The following is a 20,348-nucleotide window of genomic DNA, read 5'->3' as shown; positions in this document are numbered from 1 at the left end:
GCAAACGATCTATCAGAACTTGCATTTAAATAACTCTTTATTAGGAACGTTTCGGTCTCACGACTTTCATCGGGCGATGATGAAGGTCGTGAGACCGAATAAAGAGTTTTTTAAATGCAAGTTCTGATAGTGTGCGGGAGTTTCTCGTTTGCAGGTGTTTTTTTTTTTATAAATAATTTTCTAGCATGAACCATAAAAACAACAAAAAAGTATATATATATAAATACAACCAAAAAAACCTGTAGTTATTGCCCAGCATAAATCTACAGTTCAGAAAGCACCGCACCTCTTTGAAAGACTGCAGCAGATTGCTGCCGGACACAGACAGTGTGATGTCTACATGGTGCATAATGAACAGCGGCTCTTCCTGACTCTGATATGGGAAGCAGGCGAGATTGTCTGCGATAAACAACAGCATGTTCACGTCCGACTTCTGCATGAGAAGAAAACAAAATAGCATTATTAAAGGCCTCCAAAACGCAAACAACTCAAAAAGGCTAACGCTATCCACAGTATTCCTACGCCCCATGAAGCTTTGCGTCAATTATGGGTGTAACTTCCTTTAAGCTGTAAACAACCAGTGAAAGGCTCGCTCTATAAACGCAATGGGTTAAAAAAATTTCACAATGAGATGACATTAATCTACTCACCCTTCAACAATCGAACATTAAAGGGAAATTTAAAAGTGTAAAAGCATCAACAGGTACTTTCAACAGACCAAATAACCCTAAAAGCGCCAGTCTTTGGTTAAATTTAAAAAAATATGTTACGGTTACCTTAATCAAAAACGTTCATTAACTTCAGCATAACGTGATACTATTTCAAAGTAATTTCTGTCATTTTGACAGATTATAAATTGCATTTACCTGTGAAAACAAACCTGGAAAGAGACGTGAGGATTTTGAGGAGAATAACGAGAGATTCTTCATGCATTCCAGTGAATTATTAATGGAATATATCGTGAATTAAATTCGGGAGAACAGACCACAAATGTGCAGTATATGTTGTCCTTTTTCATACATTTACAGCGGATTGCAAAGGGAAAAAAGAAAATAATCATGAGGAAAAGAAAGCAGCGACAGAAAAGAGCTCTTGCCATAGATGTTCTTGTTATAAAATGTCACGTTAAAATACCAAGTATAACGTTATTCTCATGATGTCTGAAAATAAATCATGAAAGAAAATTGACAGCTCATCCAGTCAAAACTGACGGATCAGCCTTATTTGTAGGACAACCTTATGATTTGAAATGATTCGTTTCAGCCTTATTGAATGGAAGTTCCCCAAACCGGAAGTGCCGCCCATAACTCAAAACGCAGTAAGGTCGTCAGGAATAAGGTGGATAGGGAAAAATAAACTGTAGTTACCAATGATATTACAAATGAAAACACACTAGAGTAACATATGAAGCAAAACATTAAAAAAATGGTCACTAACTGCATTGTCGTCAAACAGGTTGAGCAGCGAGATGAGGAAAGCCCTGCGGTGTTGCCTGTTTCCGCGCACCATGGTGTAGAGGTGGGAGCAAAGAGCCGCGCTGGTCTCATCCAGGCGGAAACCCCTGATTACCGTGTCCTTTGAACCCACGATGGCTTGCTGAACCTGATAGGACATCTTCATCCCCGCCACAGCCTTCATCTGTTTGGATAGCACACAGTGTTAGTTCGGTAACGCTTCATTTTACAGTCCTGTTTCCCATGTACATACTATGTACTTATTATAGTAATTACAATAACTGGGTAATAACTAGGTACTAACCCTGAACCTACCCTTAACCCATGTACTTACCTTATATTACCCAGTACTTTCTAGTATATTTACCCAGTAATTACCCAGTCATTTTAACCGGTCTAACGAAATCCCAGGTATCGATCTTTTAGTCTATGCTGTCTTCAGTTGATGAATGAACAGAACATTCATCGTTCATAGCGCGCCTCCTTTGTTACTTTTGATATGAAACAAAGTCTCAGATTTGAAACGCTGTTATGAAATTCTAACAAGAAGTGATCAGTTTAAAGTGACATGACGGATAGACACGCCGTGCACGTGAACTGATCAACTCTTCTGCTTTACTACTTGTTCCAGCGTTAAATTAATGTGAATGAACATCAGAAGTTTTGTCGAAAGATGCAGTACTGTACAACTAACCGAAATACTTATGTCTCGTGCAATCGCTTGATCAGTGTTTCAATCGCGGAAAGACGTCAATAAAACAGCTTGTAAACAATGTCTCATCAAATTTACCTCAGAAAAGCCATTTAATGTCCATAAACTTTAACTGAAAAATTAACTGATTAAATATATTGCTAAATATATGCACCATATTACATATTCATTATATATTTTCTTTTACGGTATGAATAAATCCATCCAAGTTCAATGACAGCCACCATTTAAATGATTATATTAAAAAATAATAATAATTGGAGTATAAATATAATTATGCAATTATAAAGTTAGTATTATACTTCCAGGTGTGCAATTAATGTGTTTGTTTACAAATCAGTTAATTTGAACCTTCAATAGTAAGGTATTACCAACCGACTCCCTGTACAACGAATCAAATCATGACATTTGAGTTAATTTTTGTATCAATGAGATTCCATTAGTTTTTATCAATATTTTGAATTAATTTTTATTTGTATATTTTCCATTTTAACCTTGGTTGAAGTTTTTGTAATTGTGTGGTTTTGTTATTTTTATTAGGTTTATTTGTGCTCTTTATAATTTTATGTTTTTATTTATATTTTTACTACAAAACAGTATGACAATTGGTGACTTTTGTGGCACTTTTTGTCTCCAGATATAGAGAGAGAGGCTAATTCATTCAAAGGATCCACGATTTGAATGTACCTCTGCTTTGCGTCGGGCGGTTCTCTGCCTCCACATCATGCATTAAAATACTGTAATGCACAGCTAGCCATGGATCCCTTTCTTGCATCATCACACATGACAAATGCACGTTAGTTGCTACTTACGTGAATGAATCCTGTGTATTTCTTATCAATTTCCACCAGCTGTTGATCGGATTTATTCCTCATTGTGGGTTCCAAATCCGTTCCCATGGCGATAAGATATGGAACGCACTGATGGAGGAAAAGGAAACGAGCATATTAAACTAAAGACACTTTCAGACTGGTTTTGGGAGAGTTTGTGCAGTGGATACGTACTTGTACGGGATGAATGAGGCCTTGGTTGAGCGTCAGGACGATTACATTGAGGGCGAAGTGCCGCACGCTGGATTGCGTGTGGAAAAAGCTCTCTAGCACCTGCTTGAGGTAGAGCTGCATGATAGAACTGCTCATGCCAGAAGAGATGTCACCCATCTCCTTCAGGTCTTCCTGCTTAGACAACTTATTCCCTGCAATCCAAAGAAATAGAATGAGAATGGAAAAGGCTAATTGGATAGCTACTACCAAGCTGAATTAAACCGAGACAAGAATGTCCTTTATAAACAAGACTCACACTCCCTGTCGGCTTCCTGCATGCGTGAGTCCTCCTCCTGCAAGTAGGTCTGCAGGTTCTTTAGCACCTGGATCTTCAGATTCACAGACGTTTTCCTGTCAGCCAGGAGGAGGTTATAGAGGTTTTTCACTTCCAAAGCAAACATTAGGTCTGGGTGCTGGATGAACAGGAACCCTGGAGAACCAAAAGAGCCGTAATGTTGACCATGAGAACAGTCAAATGTAAAACCAGGAAATTCAGTGATCATGGAGAGCAAATATTTACCTAGACCAATGATGGCCTTGGTCTGCACCTCCTCATCATCGTTCTTAGTGAAATACAGCAGCAGTTCCAACACTTTGTCCTTTATGACCACCTAAAAGAGAGGAAGACCATTAACCAGACAGGTAAAGGAGTGAATCTCATGAAAACATGTCCAGGTTACATTTGATAGAAAATAAAACACACTTTACGGCCATTAAGATGTCAATTAAGCACATTTTAGCCAAAATTCTCATTACCATAATATGTCTGGATGTTTTTATATATATAAAAAATGATTCTCATTACTGTCAATTGTGTTTCTTATTAGATTCTCATTTCTGTAATACAGTCCTTGTTATAGTTTTTAAAAATGATTTAAATCAGCATTAGAAGCAGAAATTATGTATATAAACATGTACATTTATCAACTTATTCACATGTACAGCAATGAGAGATCTTTTGAGAAATTTCAAAAATAAACTGATAATTGTTTAAAACAAAACAATAATAAATAACGCTGTAACTATAATACATATAAACGGAGTAGAATTTTTTTGATTAATAAAACTCATCCTTGAATATAATAAAATCACTTGAATGTTTTTAAATGAAATATGACTGAAATCATTTAAATAAATGAATACATAAATTTGACTACTCAGGTGTCATTGATGTATTACAAATAGAGCTCAACTGTTATTAACACATAAAATATTTCTTAAATACAAAAAATTAATTATTAATTATTGTAATTATAATCTATATTTAAAATAATACGATATAATTTATTTGTTTGCATTTATTAATATTTATATGAATAGAATGTATGCGTTTTGATTTTGGGAATTCATAAGACCTGTTCTTTGTTTTAAACAAATTTTGGAATTAAGAAAACTCTTGAAAAATTTTGTGAGGTTAACTAAAGCATTCCTTGATCTAAGGAATTTCTTTTTTTTTAATTTTTAAAACTTGACTACTTTTATTAATGCAAAAATAATTCTTCAATATTTCTACAGACTTTTAATAATCCAGAAATCATATCCTGTGACTGAGGATCTAACCTTATTACTGCCTTTGAACTCCTCTTGGTCAAAGTCAAAGTGCCGGCACAGGGCCCCCACAGTGAAGAGTGAACGCAGCAGTGCAGGTTTATTAGAGGCCAGGACGGTGCTGTTTGAGTCTTCCTGATGCTGCAACTTCAGCTTGTTTAGTGCTCCTTCACATGGAAGAAGAAGAATTCTTGAGTGATTAACACTCAGGATCAGAGAAGAGCATGAGGATCCTGATAGGTTTTGAAATGTACTCACCATAGTATCGGTTGAAACAAGACCACACAAACTTGTAGTTATGGGTGACCTTATTGACGACCGCACCGAGACAACTCACACAGTGCTGGACAACCTGCGGAAAACAAATGAGAAGGCATCGTGAAGCTGCTGCCGTACATCAGAGCTGCTGATACTCTCACGTCAACTGACCGTCATGCCGTATTTGATGATGAGTTTCATCAGGTCTTCTTCCATGGTGGTGAGAAAGTTTTCACTCGGATGATCCATTAAAGGAACAACGAGCTCCAAGATTTTAGCCACATTACAGATCACCATAAAATCACTCTGAGTCTGTAGGGACACAATAAGCACCTTCACTCTCTGGCCTCTAGATGGCAACACAACACCACTTATTGTAATAAATCCAGAGTTTCTCTACAGCACACTCACATTACACTTTGTGGTCAGGTACGGCTGCATAGTCATGGCGTGTTTTACCATCAGCTGGGGCCGGATCTTGCTAAACAGGTACAGTGTGGTAATACAAGCCACTGGGCAATTGGACGACAACCCCTTATTCTCACAGTCTGAAAAACAAGAAAAACAACTCACCAAAAGTTCAACTAAGGTAAAGTTTTTGCTTCATAATTCAATACAGGTCTTACCAGCGAGTGACTCCTCGTATTTCAGAATATGGTCCATGAGACTGTCCACCAGCTGAACACAAGCCTTCCTGGCCGGTTTGTATGAGGCGTCCTCCTCTGTCTTCAGCAACTGTGAAGACATAGATTACAACAAAGGTTAGGATATCATTTTTATCCAAATAAAAGTACACCGATTAGAGTCGAAACTTGCTCTGGAGTAACCTGGGAATAACACTGCAGACACATTTATAGATGCTCTGCGAAATCCAGTCATTTCAATAGGAATCCGCAGTTTTGTGGAGTTTTGTTAGAGGGAGAAAGTTCCACAAGCAGATTTAGTTCATGTTTAAGTTGGTCACACAAATTTGCTGCACGGAACAACAGAAAGCTGCTTTATACGCTGTATATGTAGGGTGAGCACGCGTCCCGCTTTGTGTTCAAACCGCACAGCATTTTCACCGCTTGTCCCGCACGTCACATATTGAGAAAATGTCCCGCTTTTTCATCAGTCTGTTGGTTTTTAATTATCATATTGATAAAATGTGCATGCGTTCTTTTGCCTTTTTAAGAAAGTATTTTATTTATTCTTTTTGCGGCGTAGTTTTACACCTATAGCCTATTTAACAGCGCTTAGACAGAAGTACAAATACAACAGCCGTTTTTTAAAAATCCAATCCAATGGTTGAAAGCAAATGAGTAAACACGGTCACTAGTGGGTTGTGACGCTGTCAATCAAAATGAGGAGAGGTGATTCGTTCCATGTGTTCCCTGTCAGAAAACAAATGGATAATTCGGTAAATTAAAATTTAACAGAATTTATCAACTTGTTGCTGCTGTGGTTGTTTTAATTCACATCCTTTCTAAAAAATACTAAAGTTTTTGGTTTAATATATTCTTAATATATAGGCTAAGACTGTCAATGATCTCATTTCATGTTGTTTTATATTTTATTTGTGCATTATTTTGTTTATTTGTGCATTATTTATTTGATTTTAGTTGGACTTGGTCAGAACTGTTTCAAAAATAGTGATCTGCAGTGATGTTGAATGTAAATGTCATGTAAAATAAAGACATGTTATGTTACATTGTGATGTAATGGTGTTTTCTGGAAGGGACTAAAGAACAAATAATTTTTATCAGCTGAAAGGCAGAATACAAATGTTTTTATTAAGTTAGATAAACATTATATAACAGTTTCAGGTTATGTTTTAGTGTTGGTAACATGTCCCACACAAACTTATAATCGTCCCACATTTGGTTTGTTTGATGGTGGTCACCCTATTTATATGCCTAAAATTTGTTTAATGGACTGCAGCTTAATTCTGCATTTAATTCAACTCAGAAAGTCATACTTCACAAAGCTCTGTTTGCTTTCGAATCACTTGTGTGGTACTTTGATGTCATACAGTGGTACAGCGGCCACGTAGTAGTCAAGTCATAGCTCTCACAAAATAAAACGTTGTGATTTAAAGTTTCACAAGCATGTGAAGTCTTTTTACAGTTCAGTATCGTTACGGTAATCACAAGTCGGCATGAACGCACCTCCAGATCTCTGAGAAGCTCTAAATTAACTAACAACTAACAACTAAGCAAAACAGTCAAAATATATTGAAGAAATCAAAATTGTCCTTGAACCATAGATGGGCAACTTACATTCTGAAGCAGCTGTTCGAACCAGTCGTAACCAGAATCCCGGCAGGCAGCGACCTGAGAGACAAAGATTCATGTCAGAGAGACATAATGTGACCTTAAACTTAATGTATTATATGCACACATCTTGGGATCAGATTGTTTTTAGCCCGCTCTGCAGATCCTTACCACGTCTGTGATGTTGAGAATCTTGCGAGTCATGGCCTCTTTATCATGATTAGGTGTAGGAGTGAACCAGAGCTTCTGAAATGTCTCATTCACCAATTTCTGAACAAGAGACAGAACAAGTAAATAAATGAATCCTTCCCTATAGCTCAAACCGTAGAGCATTGGCACTTGCAACGCCACGGTCATGGGTTCGATTCCCAGGGAAAGCAAGAACTGATAACAATGTACATGAGTACCTTGAAATGCAATGTAATTCGCTTTGGATAAAAGCGTCTGCTAAATGCATTAATGTACATGTAGTATATAAAAGGGCTGTCTGAACATTTTTAACCTTAATTAATTACATGATGTGGTGATTCATTAATCACAAATGAATTGCACAACCAATTTGGCAGTAATTGACCCTTCACTAAGCCCCGCCCTCCCTAGTTACTGTTGCTACGCCTGTCAAGTTTTCGTGCCTGGCACGTCTATTACAGTGTGTATGCAGACATTCCCAATGAGATAATTTATAATTTTTGTTAGAGCAAGACAAAAGGGACTGCAGTGCATTCGAGGGATGTATACACGACATAATATGCAACCGATTAGAGAATAATTTCATAAAAATTGAAGCTAAAGCCTCCCAGCGCAAGCAGCAGCGCCTCATACGCTGACCATTCAAATGGGAAACACACGAATCGAGGAACAGCTATGTTTCGAGCACAGCAGGGTAAGTGAAATGTGAAAATAATCTAATAATTATAAATCAAACAGTTCATCCATAAATCTTGTGGAAAAACACTAACACCGGGAGAGCCGTGATCGGATTGGGTTAAAGTTACTCAGTAAGGGGTACAATATGCTGAAATATATTTTTAAGTATGTCAGTGAGCCTCCGTCTTGTCTTTAATCGTTTTATTTTACGTTAAAATATATGCATTATGAACAAAGAACAGTCATTATTTCCAACTTCCAAGCAATAATTTTCGGGAAGGAAAAAAATTCCACTCCCCCATCCAAACTTTTAGGATACTGGGTATCAGATTTACACAATCCATACACACAACGCTTCGGCATGTTTCCCACTCTCGAAAGCTTGCCAGACCTCCCGCGCCTAGTTACGCTTGCTAAGACACGATTGGCCAGTTGCGGTATTCGGGCGTGGCTTAGTGAAGGGTCAATTGCCCCCAAAAGATAATTTAAAGTCATTATTGTGTTAAATGAGAAAAGCATCAAATAGATATTGCAAAAAGAGACTTTAGAAAATATTACAGAATTTTCATTTGTGGGTGAACTGTTTTTTTCTTCTTTTTTTTATATGGAAATATGAAACTGAATTAAAACTGCCAGTAGGTGGTGCTACACGCCTATGACAATGACAATGACAATTTATTTGTATAGCACTATTAAAAACAACAGCTGTTGACCAATGTGCTTTCCACATAGAATCACAAATCAATACGGAACTTTATATCTAAGAAACATGTAGGCACATATAAATACACAGTTTTTAATCAAAAGCTTTTGAAAATAAATATGTTTTAAGTTTGGATTTAAAAATAGTAAGAGATGGAGCCTGTCTTAAGCTAATTGGGAGAGCATTCCAAAGTTTAGGTGCAGCGATGCAAAACGCTCGATCTCCTCTGCGCTTTAGCCGCGATTTTGGGGTAGAAAGTAAGGCCAGATTTGAAGAGCGCAGAGACCTTGCAGGCTTTTGTTCTATTAATAATTTCACTAGATACGTTGGTGCTAATCCATTCAAAGATTTATAAACTAAAAGTAATACTTTAAATTCTACTCTGTAACACACCGGTAACCAATGCAATGATCTTAGAATTGGTGTAATATGCTCTCTCTTTTTTTTGTTGCACAGAAAACGGGCCGTAGCATTTTGGACAAATTGTAAACGAGATAGTGTTTGCTGACAAATTCCCAAATATAATGAATTACAATAGTCCAATCTCGTCGAAATAAATACATGAATTAATTTTTCAAGGTCTTTGAATGAGAGAAACGGTTTTGCCTTAACGAGCAGACGTAGCTGATAGAAACACGATTTAACCACAGAGTTTATTTGACGATCAAATTTTAGATTGTCGTCTAAAACAAAACCCAAATCTTTCACCCAGGGTTTTAAATACACGGACATCTCACCCAGATTTAAGTTAACAGGTTTTGATTGCTCAGATGGGCTGAACATAATGATTTCGGTTTTCTTTTCGTTAAAAATTAAAAAATTTAAAGAAAGCCATGCCTTTACCTCCTCTAGGCATGCTGTAAGAGACGTTAGGCTTAAAAAATCTCGTTTCACGGGCAAATAAACCTGTGTGTCGTCTGCGTAGCAGTGAAATGACAGCCCGTGTTTTTTAAAAATGGACCCAAGAGGAAGCATATATAAAGAAAATAATAATGGAGCTAAAATAGAGCCCTGCTGAACTCCATAGTGTAGGTGTGCTGTTCTCGAATAACGTTCGCCCATCTTAACTGAAAAACTCCTATTTGTTAAAAATGATATTAACCATTTCAAAGCTGTACCTCCTATACCAACATAATGCCTTAAACGGTCAATTAGGATGGTATGATCAATAGTATCAAACGCTGCTGTTAAATCGAGAAGAACAAGTACTGTAAAATCACCAGAGTCGCAAGTAATTAAAATATCATTAAGAACTCTGACCAATGCAGTCTCTGTGGAGTGACATTTTCGAAAGCCAGACTGAAATATTTCAAATAATGAGTTCTCAGCTAAATAACTCTGTAACTGTAATAGAATAATTTTTTCAAGAAATTTTGAAACAAATGGCAAATTAGAAATTGGCCTAAAATTTGTCAGAACAGATGAATCCAGGTTAGATTTTTTAATCATTGGACGGATCACTGCATGCTTTAAGCAGTCAGGCATAATCCCGGATTCTAGACTGCGATTTATTATAAGCAGTAAATATGGAGCCATATCTGCAATGAGTTGTTTGAATAAAAAAGGAGGAAGACTATCCAGTGGTGAGCCAGAAGGCTTGACCTGCTTAGCTATTTCTAACAATTCCGCCTCAGTAACTGAGTTAAACTCACTAAATGACACAGCATCAGTTTCATTTAAGAGATGGTTATTAGAATTAAGAAAGATTGTAGAGGACGTGCAAGTTATACTCTGTCTAAGATCTCTTATTTTGTTTTCAAAGAAAAATAAAAACTCATCACATGACGGGGATGCAACCCCCGGAGTGAGTACAGTCGATGGATTTAAAGCAACATTTATAATATTAAAAAGTGTCTTTGGTCTGGAGCAGTTCTTGTTAATAATGTTTGATAGATATCGACATTTGGCTTTCTTTACTTCCTTCTGGTAGCTGCGCAGAGCATCCTTTAAAATCTCAAATGACACCTGAAGCCTGTCCTTTTTCCAATTTCGTTCCGCTCTTCTGCAACAGCGTCTGAGGCAACGAATGGAATCATCATTCGCCTAAATGAGTAAGTCATTGAGTCATTCATTCATTCGATTCGTTCAAACGGCTGATTCATTCAAGAATTAAGTAAATGGCTCTTTCTATGAGTGGGCCATTGAATCATTGGTTCAAAATGCAGATTCATTCAGAAGCGAAACACCGCTATGTGTTGCTCAAAGATGCACAACAGTTCTACTCTGGCTTTATAGGTAATATTTTCGTTGGCAAACTTAAGCAAAAGCAAACAATATTGTGTCTAAAATATAACAATATTAAATATTAAAAATCAATTTTTTTGAACTGTTGAATATCACATTTGCACATGCTTTTTGGGACAAAAACAGCACTAGTGTGATATTGCGCTTGTTACTCGTGTGATATTGCATAACTCATACAGGGGCATTTCTGCCCTGATATCTTGAATTTAAGGGGCATTCTAACTGCATTCTATAGGCTACATCATGCAGTGAGTTGTTGCCCTGCTTCATGTTCTTCATCAATCAACTTTTTGAAACGCAAGATGAACTACGTGGGTCTGGGGCACGGCAGGTGCGTTAATAATTTTAGCACGTTATTTTCCCCCCGTAACTAATTAATTAAATTAATGAGTTTAATCAACAGCCCTAATTTACATATATATATATATATATATATATATATATATATGTATATTCCGGTTATAATAGGGCTGCACAATAATAAAATCAAAAATAAATTAAATTAAAAATAAAATATGTAAAATAATACAAAAATGTAGAGGATACATATTTGTATTTTTGTGTATTTAGGCTCCTATATGTTTTTCATATAAATATATATTAAATTAAATAAAAAATTTAAAAGAGAAAACATCACAGACCTTGATGCCTTCTTCGTCATTGACCCTCCTGATCATCTTTACACACATCTCTGTGATCTTGTTGAAGGTGGGCTGCTCCAGACAGATGTCACGCAGGATTTTAATAACCCTCTTCCTCACACTGATGCCAGTGTCCTGAAGAAAACACATTAGCCAGCACAAATTAGCCTACATTGCTAACTGGAAATAACATTATGTATTAAATTCACAAAAATAAAACAGTAATTATCGCTATATAAACCCAGACAGAGTGAAGGATCTGAAGCAGAGGGGTCTTGTATCATCTTGAAGTGGTTTATTTCATGACTATTGCCAAATAAAGAAATAAATAAATTGATGTGAAATATTGATTTATAAATAGCTGTTGTTAAAAAGGGGGGGGGGGGGGGGGGGGATACAAAACATTTGGAAAATTAAAGAATATTGTTTCTAAGATTGATGTCATACATACAGAATCTAATAACAATATTGTAAGTAACCATTAATTTTTAAAAAAATTTTATTGTAGAAATAATTCCTAAAGAAAAAATGTTCTTGTAAAAACGGAAAAATAAAAATAAAGAAAATGTTTTATATGAGACTGCGGACAACTACTAAAGACATTAAACTAGCTATTAAAGAAAATCTGTTCGGGAAAAGTCAAATAAATATTTTTGCCACCATTATACAAAAAAAAGTATTTGTCTACAAAATGCTACAATGCTGAAGTATACATGTGCAAAGAAAAAGCACAAACCAGGATGCGCTCGATCAGCATGTCATAATACTGTTCGGTTAGCTGGGGTCGACTCAGTACGAATCGGCCCAGCAGCTCCACCGCAGCCTCTCTAACACTCGTGGAATTATCCATCAGTCTGCCATGAACTCCCCGCTGCATGTCCGACTGCAAACGAGAGCATTAAAAACATGCACATGAGAACATTAAAAAGCATTCGATTTTTCCAAGAGTTAAACAAATTAATAAAAAGCGCTCACTCGCGCCAGAATGCTCGGATCCACCGCAACCACTTCAGAAAGACACTTCATCGCTTTAGTTCTCACTGCTATGGCACTTTCACCAAGAACTCTCAAGATCTACAGACACAAATGGGGAGACGTGTTATTGAGATGCAAATACAATGGGAAATACTGAGAGATGTGGTGACCTCTAACCTGTGTGAGATAAATATCAAAGCTCTGTGCAAACGGCCTCATGGAGGCCAGATATCGCACAATAAGACACGAGTCCTCATAGTCCACAGTATCCGAGTTGACTCTACAGAAAAACGCAAAGCAGGTTTCAAAACACTTCCAAACAAGTTTTTTAACTGACTATTTAAAGAAGTCATATTATGCCCTTATACAAAGTTTTTTGTTTTGTTTTTGGGTTCTACTTAAAAAAGGTTTTCAAGCTTAAATGTAAAAAAACTCCCAGATTTTCATATATTTTACATTGTTGCAGCAGTCTGGCAGTAACGCTCTGGGGTGTGTTTCCCAAAAGCATCGTTAACCAACTATTGTCCGTCGTTATCAGCATAGCTCAATGAGTCAGTGTTTCCCGAAACCCTATTTCTAACGAACATTCTCAAACAGCATCGCAAAGTTGTGTGGTTGAAACGACAGATCTGGACCTGTGGTTAGAAATAGGCTCTTCTTTGCGTGACGTGGACTCAAATCCTTATCTTGAGCAAAATAAGCAAGCTGACATTCAGTACAATCTATATCTTTTATTTAGAATACATACGAATGTCATTTACGTCTTTTAGTTTGTCAAGAGATTTAATGCGTCATCTTCGAAGAGTGCGCATGTGCGAACGTGCTCTAGTATGCAAGAACGAGCCAATGATTGAATCTGGAAAGATTCATTAAAAGTAGTTATTAGGCTACACCACCACGTGCGTGACATCATTAACCAATGTGGTTGAACGACCAATTTGCGACAATACGGTTTTGGGAAACAGTCGTGATTAGCTAGTTGATTCCTTCAACGATGGATCGTACCATAGTTGTAAAGCAGCGAGTTACGTTGTTGTACGGGAAACGCACCCCTGATTAGTTCCAGTCTCTATGAAACCACTCCTTACAAACTGCATAATGTGCTCTGATTGGTTGATTGGTAGGACCAGTGTGTTGTGATTGGTCAACTGCTTCGAGCGTGTTTCGGATATGTCACGCCCCTCACCATAAAAGCATGTTTCTACACTACTAATGCAACTCAACCTCTTTTATTTTGTGTATGCCTTGGAATTATTTAAATGAGGAATATTGTGACGTGTATGTTCCCGAAAGAAAACTCAAGACTGCAATCGAGGCGTTTCAGGGAGTTCTGAAACAGTGCTTACAGACATAGAGAATATCTCCCCTTGGAGTGGCTTTGTAACTTTGCAGACCTTTTTCAAACAGCAACAAAATACACTAAAGAAAGTTGAAAATGTAAAAAACCATAATATGTCCTCTTTAACAAAGTTGTTGTCATAGTAAAAATCGCTGCCGTTTGTACCTCAGTGAGCTGAATTTCGATGCCGTGGTCTTAATAACAGACCGGAGGAACTTCTTGCGTGCTTCTGCTTTCTGCAAGATCTCACCAGTGGTCTCGACATCTCTGGCGTGGTGCGGCCCATCGGACGAATCGTCGTCCCTCTGGCTCTGTGATTTCATGGCTTTCTCTGTCTCAGTGCTGGTATCCCGATACCACTGCGCGATGTAGAACTTCCGTGCAAACTGTTGGAGATGAAGAAAACACAACAACATTAAATCCACCAGAGGCACTATTTTTCCCAGAGAATGTCAGAGAAATTCAAGTTTCACAGGCAGGCTTTGTGATTTTGATCCTGTCTTTTTGGCCAACTCAATTGTCCTCTGAGAAATCAAATCCCATCCAAATGCAAATGTCTGTGACTGCAGATGTTAGATTTTCCTAACGCTTCTCCTCACGTGTTTTTTGACCTGAGCTACCGTTTGGGCACCAACCTTCAGCATTCTTTCATTTAATTTCAATATGGATGATATCCGACCAAAAAATTATAAAATTAATAAATAGTGTCAAATCGAGGAAACTGCTAGGACTGCCCATTTTAATATCAGTGTCAGGTAAGTTAATTGTCTAGATTTCTCTGTGCGTTTATCATAAACAGCCACTTCTATAAACTCATGTGAAGTTTACTTAAATAGTGTTTTTATAATAAGTTAAAATTATATCAACAAATAATTCATTAAAAGACATCATACGTAATGCTCACAATGACTTTCTGTAACGCCTACATGTAGAAAACACACACTCCCACCTCTGTAATAGACACGGAGATGTTAGTCCCGTCTGAATTGTTACATGAAAATCACAGAAGTTGGGTTATAAGAACTGCAACTCAAACATCATTTAGAAAACTAGTCTAGATAGGGCTTTGGTTTTTTTTTTTTAGCTTTCAAAATTGTCTGAATTTTCTCACCAATAGTGACGGGTCAGTCTCTACGTTCTCGTTCAGGTAATTCAGCAAAGCCTTCTGCAACTGCTGAATCTCATCACTGCCTGAGCTCTGTAAAACACAAAACAACATCAGTTTCATTCAGACCAGGGGTGATTCGTCCATGTGATGCACAGATGGGCGGACTCTGCTTTTTACCTCTCCGAGGATGCGGTTGATGGAGCGCTGGTCCATTTTGCTGGTGACAGCATCTTTGCGAAGACGTGCAGCCACTGTGCCCAGATAATCCAAAGAGGCCACTCTCAGAGCCATTTCTGTCTGCTTATTACTGAACTGGTGAACCTACCAAAAGAAAACAGGACTTCATGTGAGTTTTCAAGTGATGTAACTGGACAAATTACAATCATCAAAGCCTGTCACATTCTACCTATGAAATATCAATCTGAAACTCACCAGCAGTCTTCCCAGAAGGCTTAGCAGCAGCTCTGCAGCCGGCCAATCAGGTTTATTCACCGTGGACAGTAGATCCTGAACAAAGTTCTCAAAGAGTGGCCTGTAGTCATCCTCACCTTGCTTACTACCACACCTTAAATAAAAAAAGACAAATTAAACAATCTTAACTAGAGATGCACCGATTGATCGGCTGGTGACCGGAATTGGCCGATTTTCACGTGATCGGCCATGACCGGCGACTGGCCGGTCAGTCTGACATATTCTGATTTTTTTGCCTGTCAAATGCACTCGGGCGCCACATGATTAACATCGCGCAGCATCACGCGTGCACACGGAACACATGTAGGAAACCTCGTGAATTACGGCCGTTTCACACCACAAGCGTGAGCAGTGCGGGGTTTTTTTCGGCGTGCATGTTAATCGATGGGTGCATTCACACCGAGAGCAGGAGCAGCACGTGAGCGTCAGCAGGAGCGTCGCGTGAGCAGCGGTGAAGCGGGGTTTCGGCGCAGTCTATTTTTGATGCTGCTCGCGCTCAATTAAAGTGATTTTTTTTAGCCTGGCTGGACATGTGGCAGACGAGAGAAGAACTGTTTGCGAAATAAAACTTGCCATTGATTTACAAGTGATTGCAATAGGCCTGTGTGTTTGTGTGTGTGTGTTTTGAGAAAGATCTTTATACTGCAAGGCTTTATTTTATTTTTATTTGCTATTTATATATAATTTTATTGCCATTACCTGTTTTCATACAGAAGTTTACTTTCCTAAATAAGTAAATATATCACTTTTTTTTGTTGAATATATGGAAGTGAAAATGGTTCTTCCATACCATAACTCTGCACTTAGATATGTGTGAATTTCCCACACCAGGAGTAATAATTTATATAGTTCTATTTTATTTAATTTGTTCAAAAAATTTTCTATGTTCTATGTAAAATTATCTATTAAGGAAAAGATAGAAAATAAATATTTGTGTTTGCCGTAAAGTGGTTAGAAAAATATTTAATCGGAATCGAAATTGGAAATCGGAATCGGCCTAGAAAATTGTAATCGGTGCATCTCTAATCTTAACCTTTTTTTTATTATTTCTTTATGAAAAATTATATTATGTAGCTACTATCAGAGTATCTGCTGCTTGAAACTGTGCAGTAAAGTTATTCAGTATTGTCCCTGACAAATACAATTTTTTAAAATAAATAAATAAATGTCATACAGAATCTATGAAGAAAATTAATTTAATCACGGAGTACAAAAAATTGCGTCGTAAAACAACAACAATGATAATTTAGAGGTGCAAGTGCTGTTTCCTAGGATGGCAAGGTTAAGCATTCTTAAAAAGCATCAGATAAGAGTAAACCAGGTGTTTCCTGAGAGACTGTAAATACTCAGCTTAAAGCCACGGTGGGTAGACAAAAAGAAATGCTTTACTGATTCCAGAAGGACATTGTTTAAATATAAATGACTTAGGGTTATTTTTTTACCCCGATATAAATGGGTTGAGGTGTGTTGCTGGAATAATGTCGGTGGATTTTCTTACTTTTTGAGGAACACTGAGAGGAAGTTTTGTGCTGTCCTCATTGCAGTCTCATATGAGTTTGTGATCAGTACATCCTGATCAACCTGAAAAAAATAAAATGTAATAACTGTATAAAATATGCCTAAAAGGTATAAATATGAAACATTCTTGGAAATAACTTTCTTACCAAAGAGACTCTCAATCACATTTTGTATTGTGAGAGTTATTTCAGCATGTAGCTATTAGCCGAGATTACAAACAGGAAACTAAAATGTGCTCAAAAAATCCCCTAAACAGGCTTTTCTTGCTACTGTAACTTTAATACCTCAGTCAATATTAAATACAACAACATTAAATATGTAAATGACCTCTGCTATGATTGTCTACAATATTTGGGGTCAGAATGTTTTAAAAGAAATTAATGCTTTTATTCAGCATTATTGATCAAAAATGATGAAGACTTTTTGATACAAAATGTTCTATATGCAGTTCTTTTGAACTTTCAATTTAAAGAATCAAGTTTCATGTATCATGAAACTAAGTATTATGTTTTTGACTGTGTTTGTAGCTGTATGAGAATTCTTAAAAAAAAAAAAATAATAATAATAAAAATAATTGGTCACATACTTCAGACTATGAAATCATAACTGTGACATATTCTGAATTTTTGCAGCAAAGTTTTAAAAAATGTTTCGGATGGACTGTAGAAGCTACGGTGAAAATCAGGGCAACACTAGGGAAAATCCACTTATCCATGATACGGCCCCATTAAAGAAAGTGACATGTTCTTAAGCCAAGAGCAAAATGTCACTACAGAGCCACAACACATCTGAAGATCAACTATAACTCTTACCTTTCTGTCATTATCATCATCTGAGTCCTTATCAGAAGGCAGATGGACCACACACTGAATGAGCTGCAGAACCAGCGCCGTCACCATCTGAATGTACATGGGCTCCCCATCCACATCACTGCTATTCAGTCTGAACACACAAGAAAGTCAATACACACGCTCAAAACATGCCCTTGAAAACCGGTTGACTGGACAGCAGTAGATACCTGAAATTTCTTAAGTTTCTCTTGCTGGTTGGCAGTCTGGCGAGTGAGGTAAAGATCTCCTCCAGGATCAGCTGCCTGTGCTTCTCGTATCTAGAGAACACCTGGGAATCATATAACATAACAGTGTTAGACGCAGAAAAGCATAGCATAAAGAAATCTGAACTGCACTGGTACTTACAGCCGTCACTAGTTTAATGGCACAAAGCTGCAGTTCATTCACATTCTCAACAAAGAAGGGAGTGATACCCAGAGACGAGATCTGTATGGAGAGATACAAGTGCCGATTTTATCACTTTGCTAATGGAAAAGCTGATTTTTGAGTCAGCGTGAAATGAAAATTTACTACAATTATATTCTAAATACATCTTTCTCTGCTCAATTCATTGGTGCGGGAAATGTTAGTCTTCAAAATATCTTGTGAAAATCTAACTAACTAACTAATCTAACTTGCTCCACCTCTGAAACAACTTTTCTTTTTGTAACTGCAGGGTTGAGGGCAGACTTTGGTACAGAACATGAGGATGTTATCCAGAAGAAGCAGAAGTCAGGAATCAGACTCTCACCTGAAGGATGGTCGTGTCAGTCAACAACTGAATCTCCAGGAGTTCAGACAGGTTACTGATAACATCACAAACTTTGTTGTAGAGCATGATGGTAACTCTCTGCTTGTGCGTTGAGCACTTTGCTCGCTTGGCTTTTGAGCTTAGTGTTCCACCTAAAATAGAGCAAGAAAGGATATACTAGAATTTAGAAAATTGTTGTGATGACAGCCATGTGATCAGCTAAGGAGCTATGGACAAAAAAAGAACAATGATAATAATAATAATTGCTATTTTATTATTATTTATATCCTTTTTTATTGTATTTTATTATAATGATTATTCCAATATAAATATTTATTTTAATATAAATTAGTGCTGTCAATCGAGTGCCTTTGATATATCAGGTCTCAACGATAAGGTTTTTTTCTACTAGCCCAGTCAGGCCAGTTTAGATATTTAGCTGGCCTGCTAAAATTCACAAAAAAAGTTATTCTTTTCATTGTTTTTGACCCATGTAACCTAGTAGAGAGTGATTTAAGATTTTCAGGTAGGTATAACAGAAATTGAATAATCAAACATGGCACACTCTTCACTGCATAAATTATAAAATGAATATAGATTAATCCTTGATTTTCTCTTTGCCTTTTGTTTTTTTTTATTAACATTAATGATACTGACAGCAGCAGGCTTATTAGGCTGCTGTCACTTTAAATTAATTTAAGGCTGTGCTGACGACGATACTCGACAAAACGCGAATTTTTACATCATTTTGTGTATTTTTGACCATTCAAGCGTGGAAGAGAACTCAATGCACCACTGGAGCGCTGTCTAAATTGGGATTCCTTTCGGGTGAATGTTTTTCTGAAGTTTGTTCACAGAGAGCAGCTTCACAGACAGCGTGCCAGTACAGATTTGAGTTATTTTTTTGCGTCTTATCATGCTTGAGTTGTTTAATAGCACGTAAGACAGAAAAAACAGATAATGCGATAATTGCGTTAAAGTCCCTGTAAAGTCAAAATTAAGTATGTGTTCTGAGTTTGTCACACCACAGAAAAATGTGTTATTAGCCACCCAGCCAAATTTGAATGATAAAAAAAGCCGGCAAGTACATAAAATAAGCTATCAAAAAATGAGCAGTAGTCTCTGCTCTCAAACGCAGGCTGCGCTGAAACCACGACCACTCGCGGGAAAGCTGCCGACGGGAGGATGAAGGCCGAGGTGGGAGATAGTCGGTTCGGCCCCATTCACCATTAACAGTGGATTATCAGTGAATCCCAGTTGTCTCCAACGAAAGTTTATAAAACTATCCCGTGTAAAATAAGCACTACAGAGGCGGGTTTTGGGGGTGATCCTCAGCTCTCCATCAAGGTGGCTCTTCACAAAATTAATCCACCTCTTCTTGATGTGATCGTTTTTCATAAATGTAAATAAGGACACCGATTTGTTTTGTACGTGATCGCATCCAGGTAATACGCATTTCCGTGACATAGCTAGCTAGCAAACTGTAGGCTGTAGTAACTAATATTACTGACAGTAACTAGCGATTGAGCGGCAAACTGATGTGAATGTGCTCTATTTATATTGTGAGGGGAGGGGCCAGCCTCGGTGGCTACAGTGCGTCAGCAAGAAGGGGCGTGTTACAAAGTAACTTTTCC

At 37.3% G+C, this 20,348-nt stretch overlaps 1 protein-coding gene across 6 annotated transcripts in view; it reads right to left on the bottom strand.

The window, feature by feature from the left end:
* nipblb (NIPBL cohesin loading factor b) overlaps positions 1–20,348 on the bottom strand; it is a 48,048-nt gene that overhangs the window by 3,126 nt on the left and 24,574 nt on the right. For all 6 annotated transcript variants that reach the window (XM_077242169.1, XM_077242170.1, XM_077242166.1 and 3 more), the window contains 26 exons: positions 18,715–18,866; positions 18,330–18,410; positions 18,152–18,252; positions 17,946–18,075; positions 17,114–17,196; positions 15,577–15,709; positions 15,322–15,465; positions 15,148–15,234; positions 14,202–14,422; positions 12,875–12,977; positions 12,698–12,796; positions 12,459–12,605; positions 11,723–11,857; positions 7,439–7,537; positions 7,274–7,327; positions 5,642–5,750; positions 5,427–5,563; positions 5,187–5,327; positions 5,016–5,109; positions 4,770–4,924; positions 3,730–3,820; positions 3,466–3,639; positions 3,171–3,361; positions 2,979–3,086; positions 1,438–1,638; positions 287–433 (listed from right to left, as the gene is read on the bottom strand). In XM_077242169.1, coding sequence (XP_077098284.1) covers positions 287–433; positions 1,438–1,638; positions 2,979–3,086; positions 3,171–3,361; positions 3,466–3,639; positions 3,730–3,820; positions 4,770–4,924; positions 5,016–5,109; positions 5,187–5,327; positions 5,427–5,563; positions 5,642–5,750; positions 7,274–7,327; positions 7,439–7,537; positions 11,723–11,857; positions 12,459–12,605; positions 12,698–12,796; positions 12,875–12,977; positions 14,202–14,422; positions 15,148–15,234; positions 15,322–15,465; positions 15,577–15,709; positions 17,114–17,196; positions 17,946–18,075; positions 18,152–18,252; positions 18,330–18,410; positions 18,715–18,866 — 3,317 coding nt within the window. The remainder of the gene's footprint in view (positions 1–286; positions 434–1,437; positions 1,639–2,978; positions 3,087–3,170; positions 3,362–3,465; positions 3,640–3,729; positions 3,821–4,769; positions 4,925–5,015; positions 5,110–5,186; positions 5,328–5,426; positions 5,564–5,641; positions 5,751–7,273; positions 7,328–7,438; positions 7,538–11,722; positions 11,858–12,458; positions 12,606–12,697; positions 12,797–12,874; positions 12,978–14,201; positions 14,423–15,147; positions 15,235–15,321; positions 15,466–15,576; positions 15,710–17,113; positions 17,197–17,945; positions 18,076–18,151; positions 18,253–18,329; positions 18,411–18,714; positions 18,867–20,348) is intronic.

Source organism: Siphateles boraxobius, unplaced genomic scaffold, assembly GCF_051911475.1.
Source record: "Siphateles boraxobius isolate OS27281-9 unplaced genomic scaffold, OSU_SipBor_1 25, whole genome shotgun sequence".
NCBI lineage: Eukaryota > Metazoa > Chordata > Actinopteri > Cypriniformes > Leuciscidae > Siphateles > Siphateles boraxobius.
This window is presented reverse-complemented; position numbering and strand designations above follow the sequence as displayed.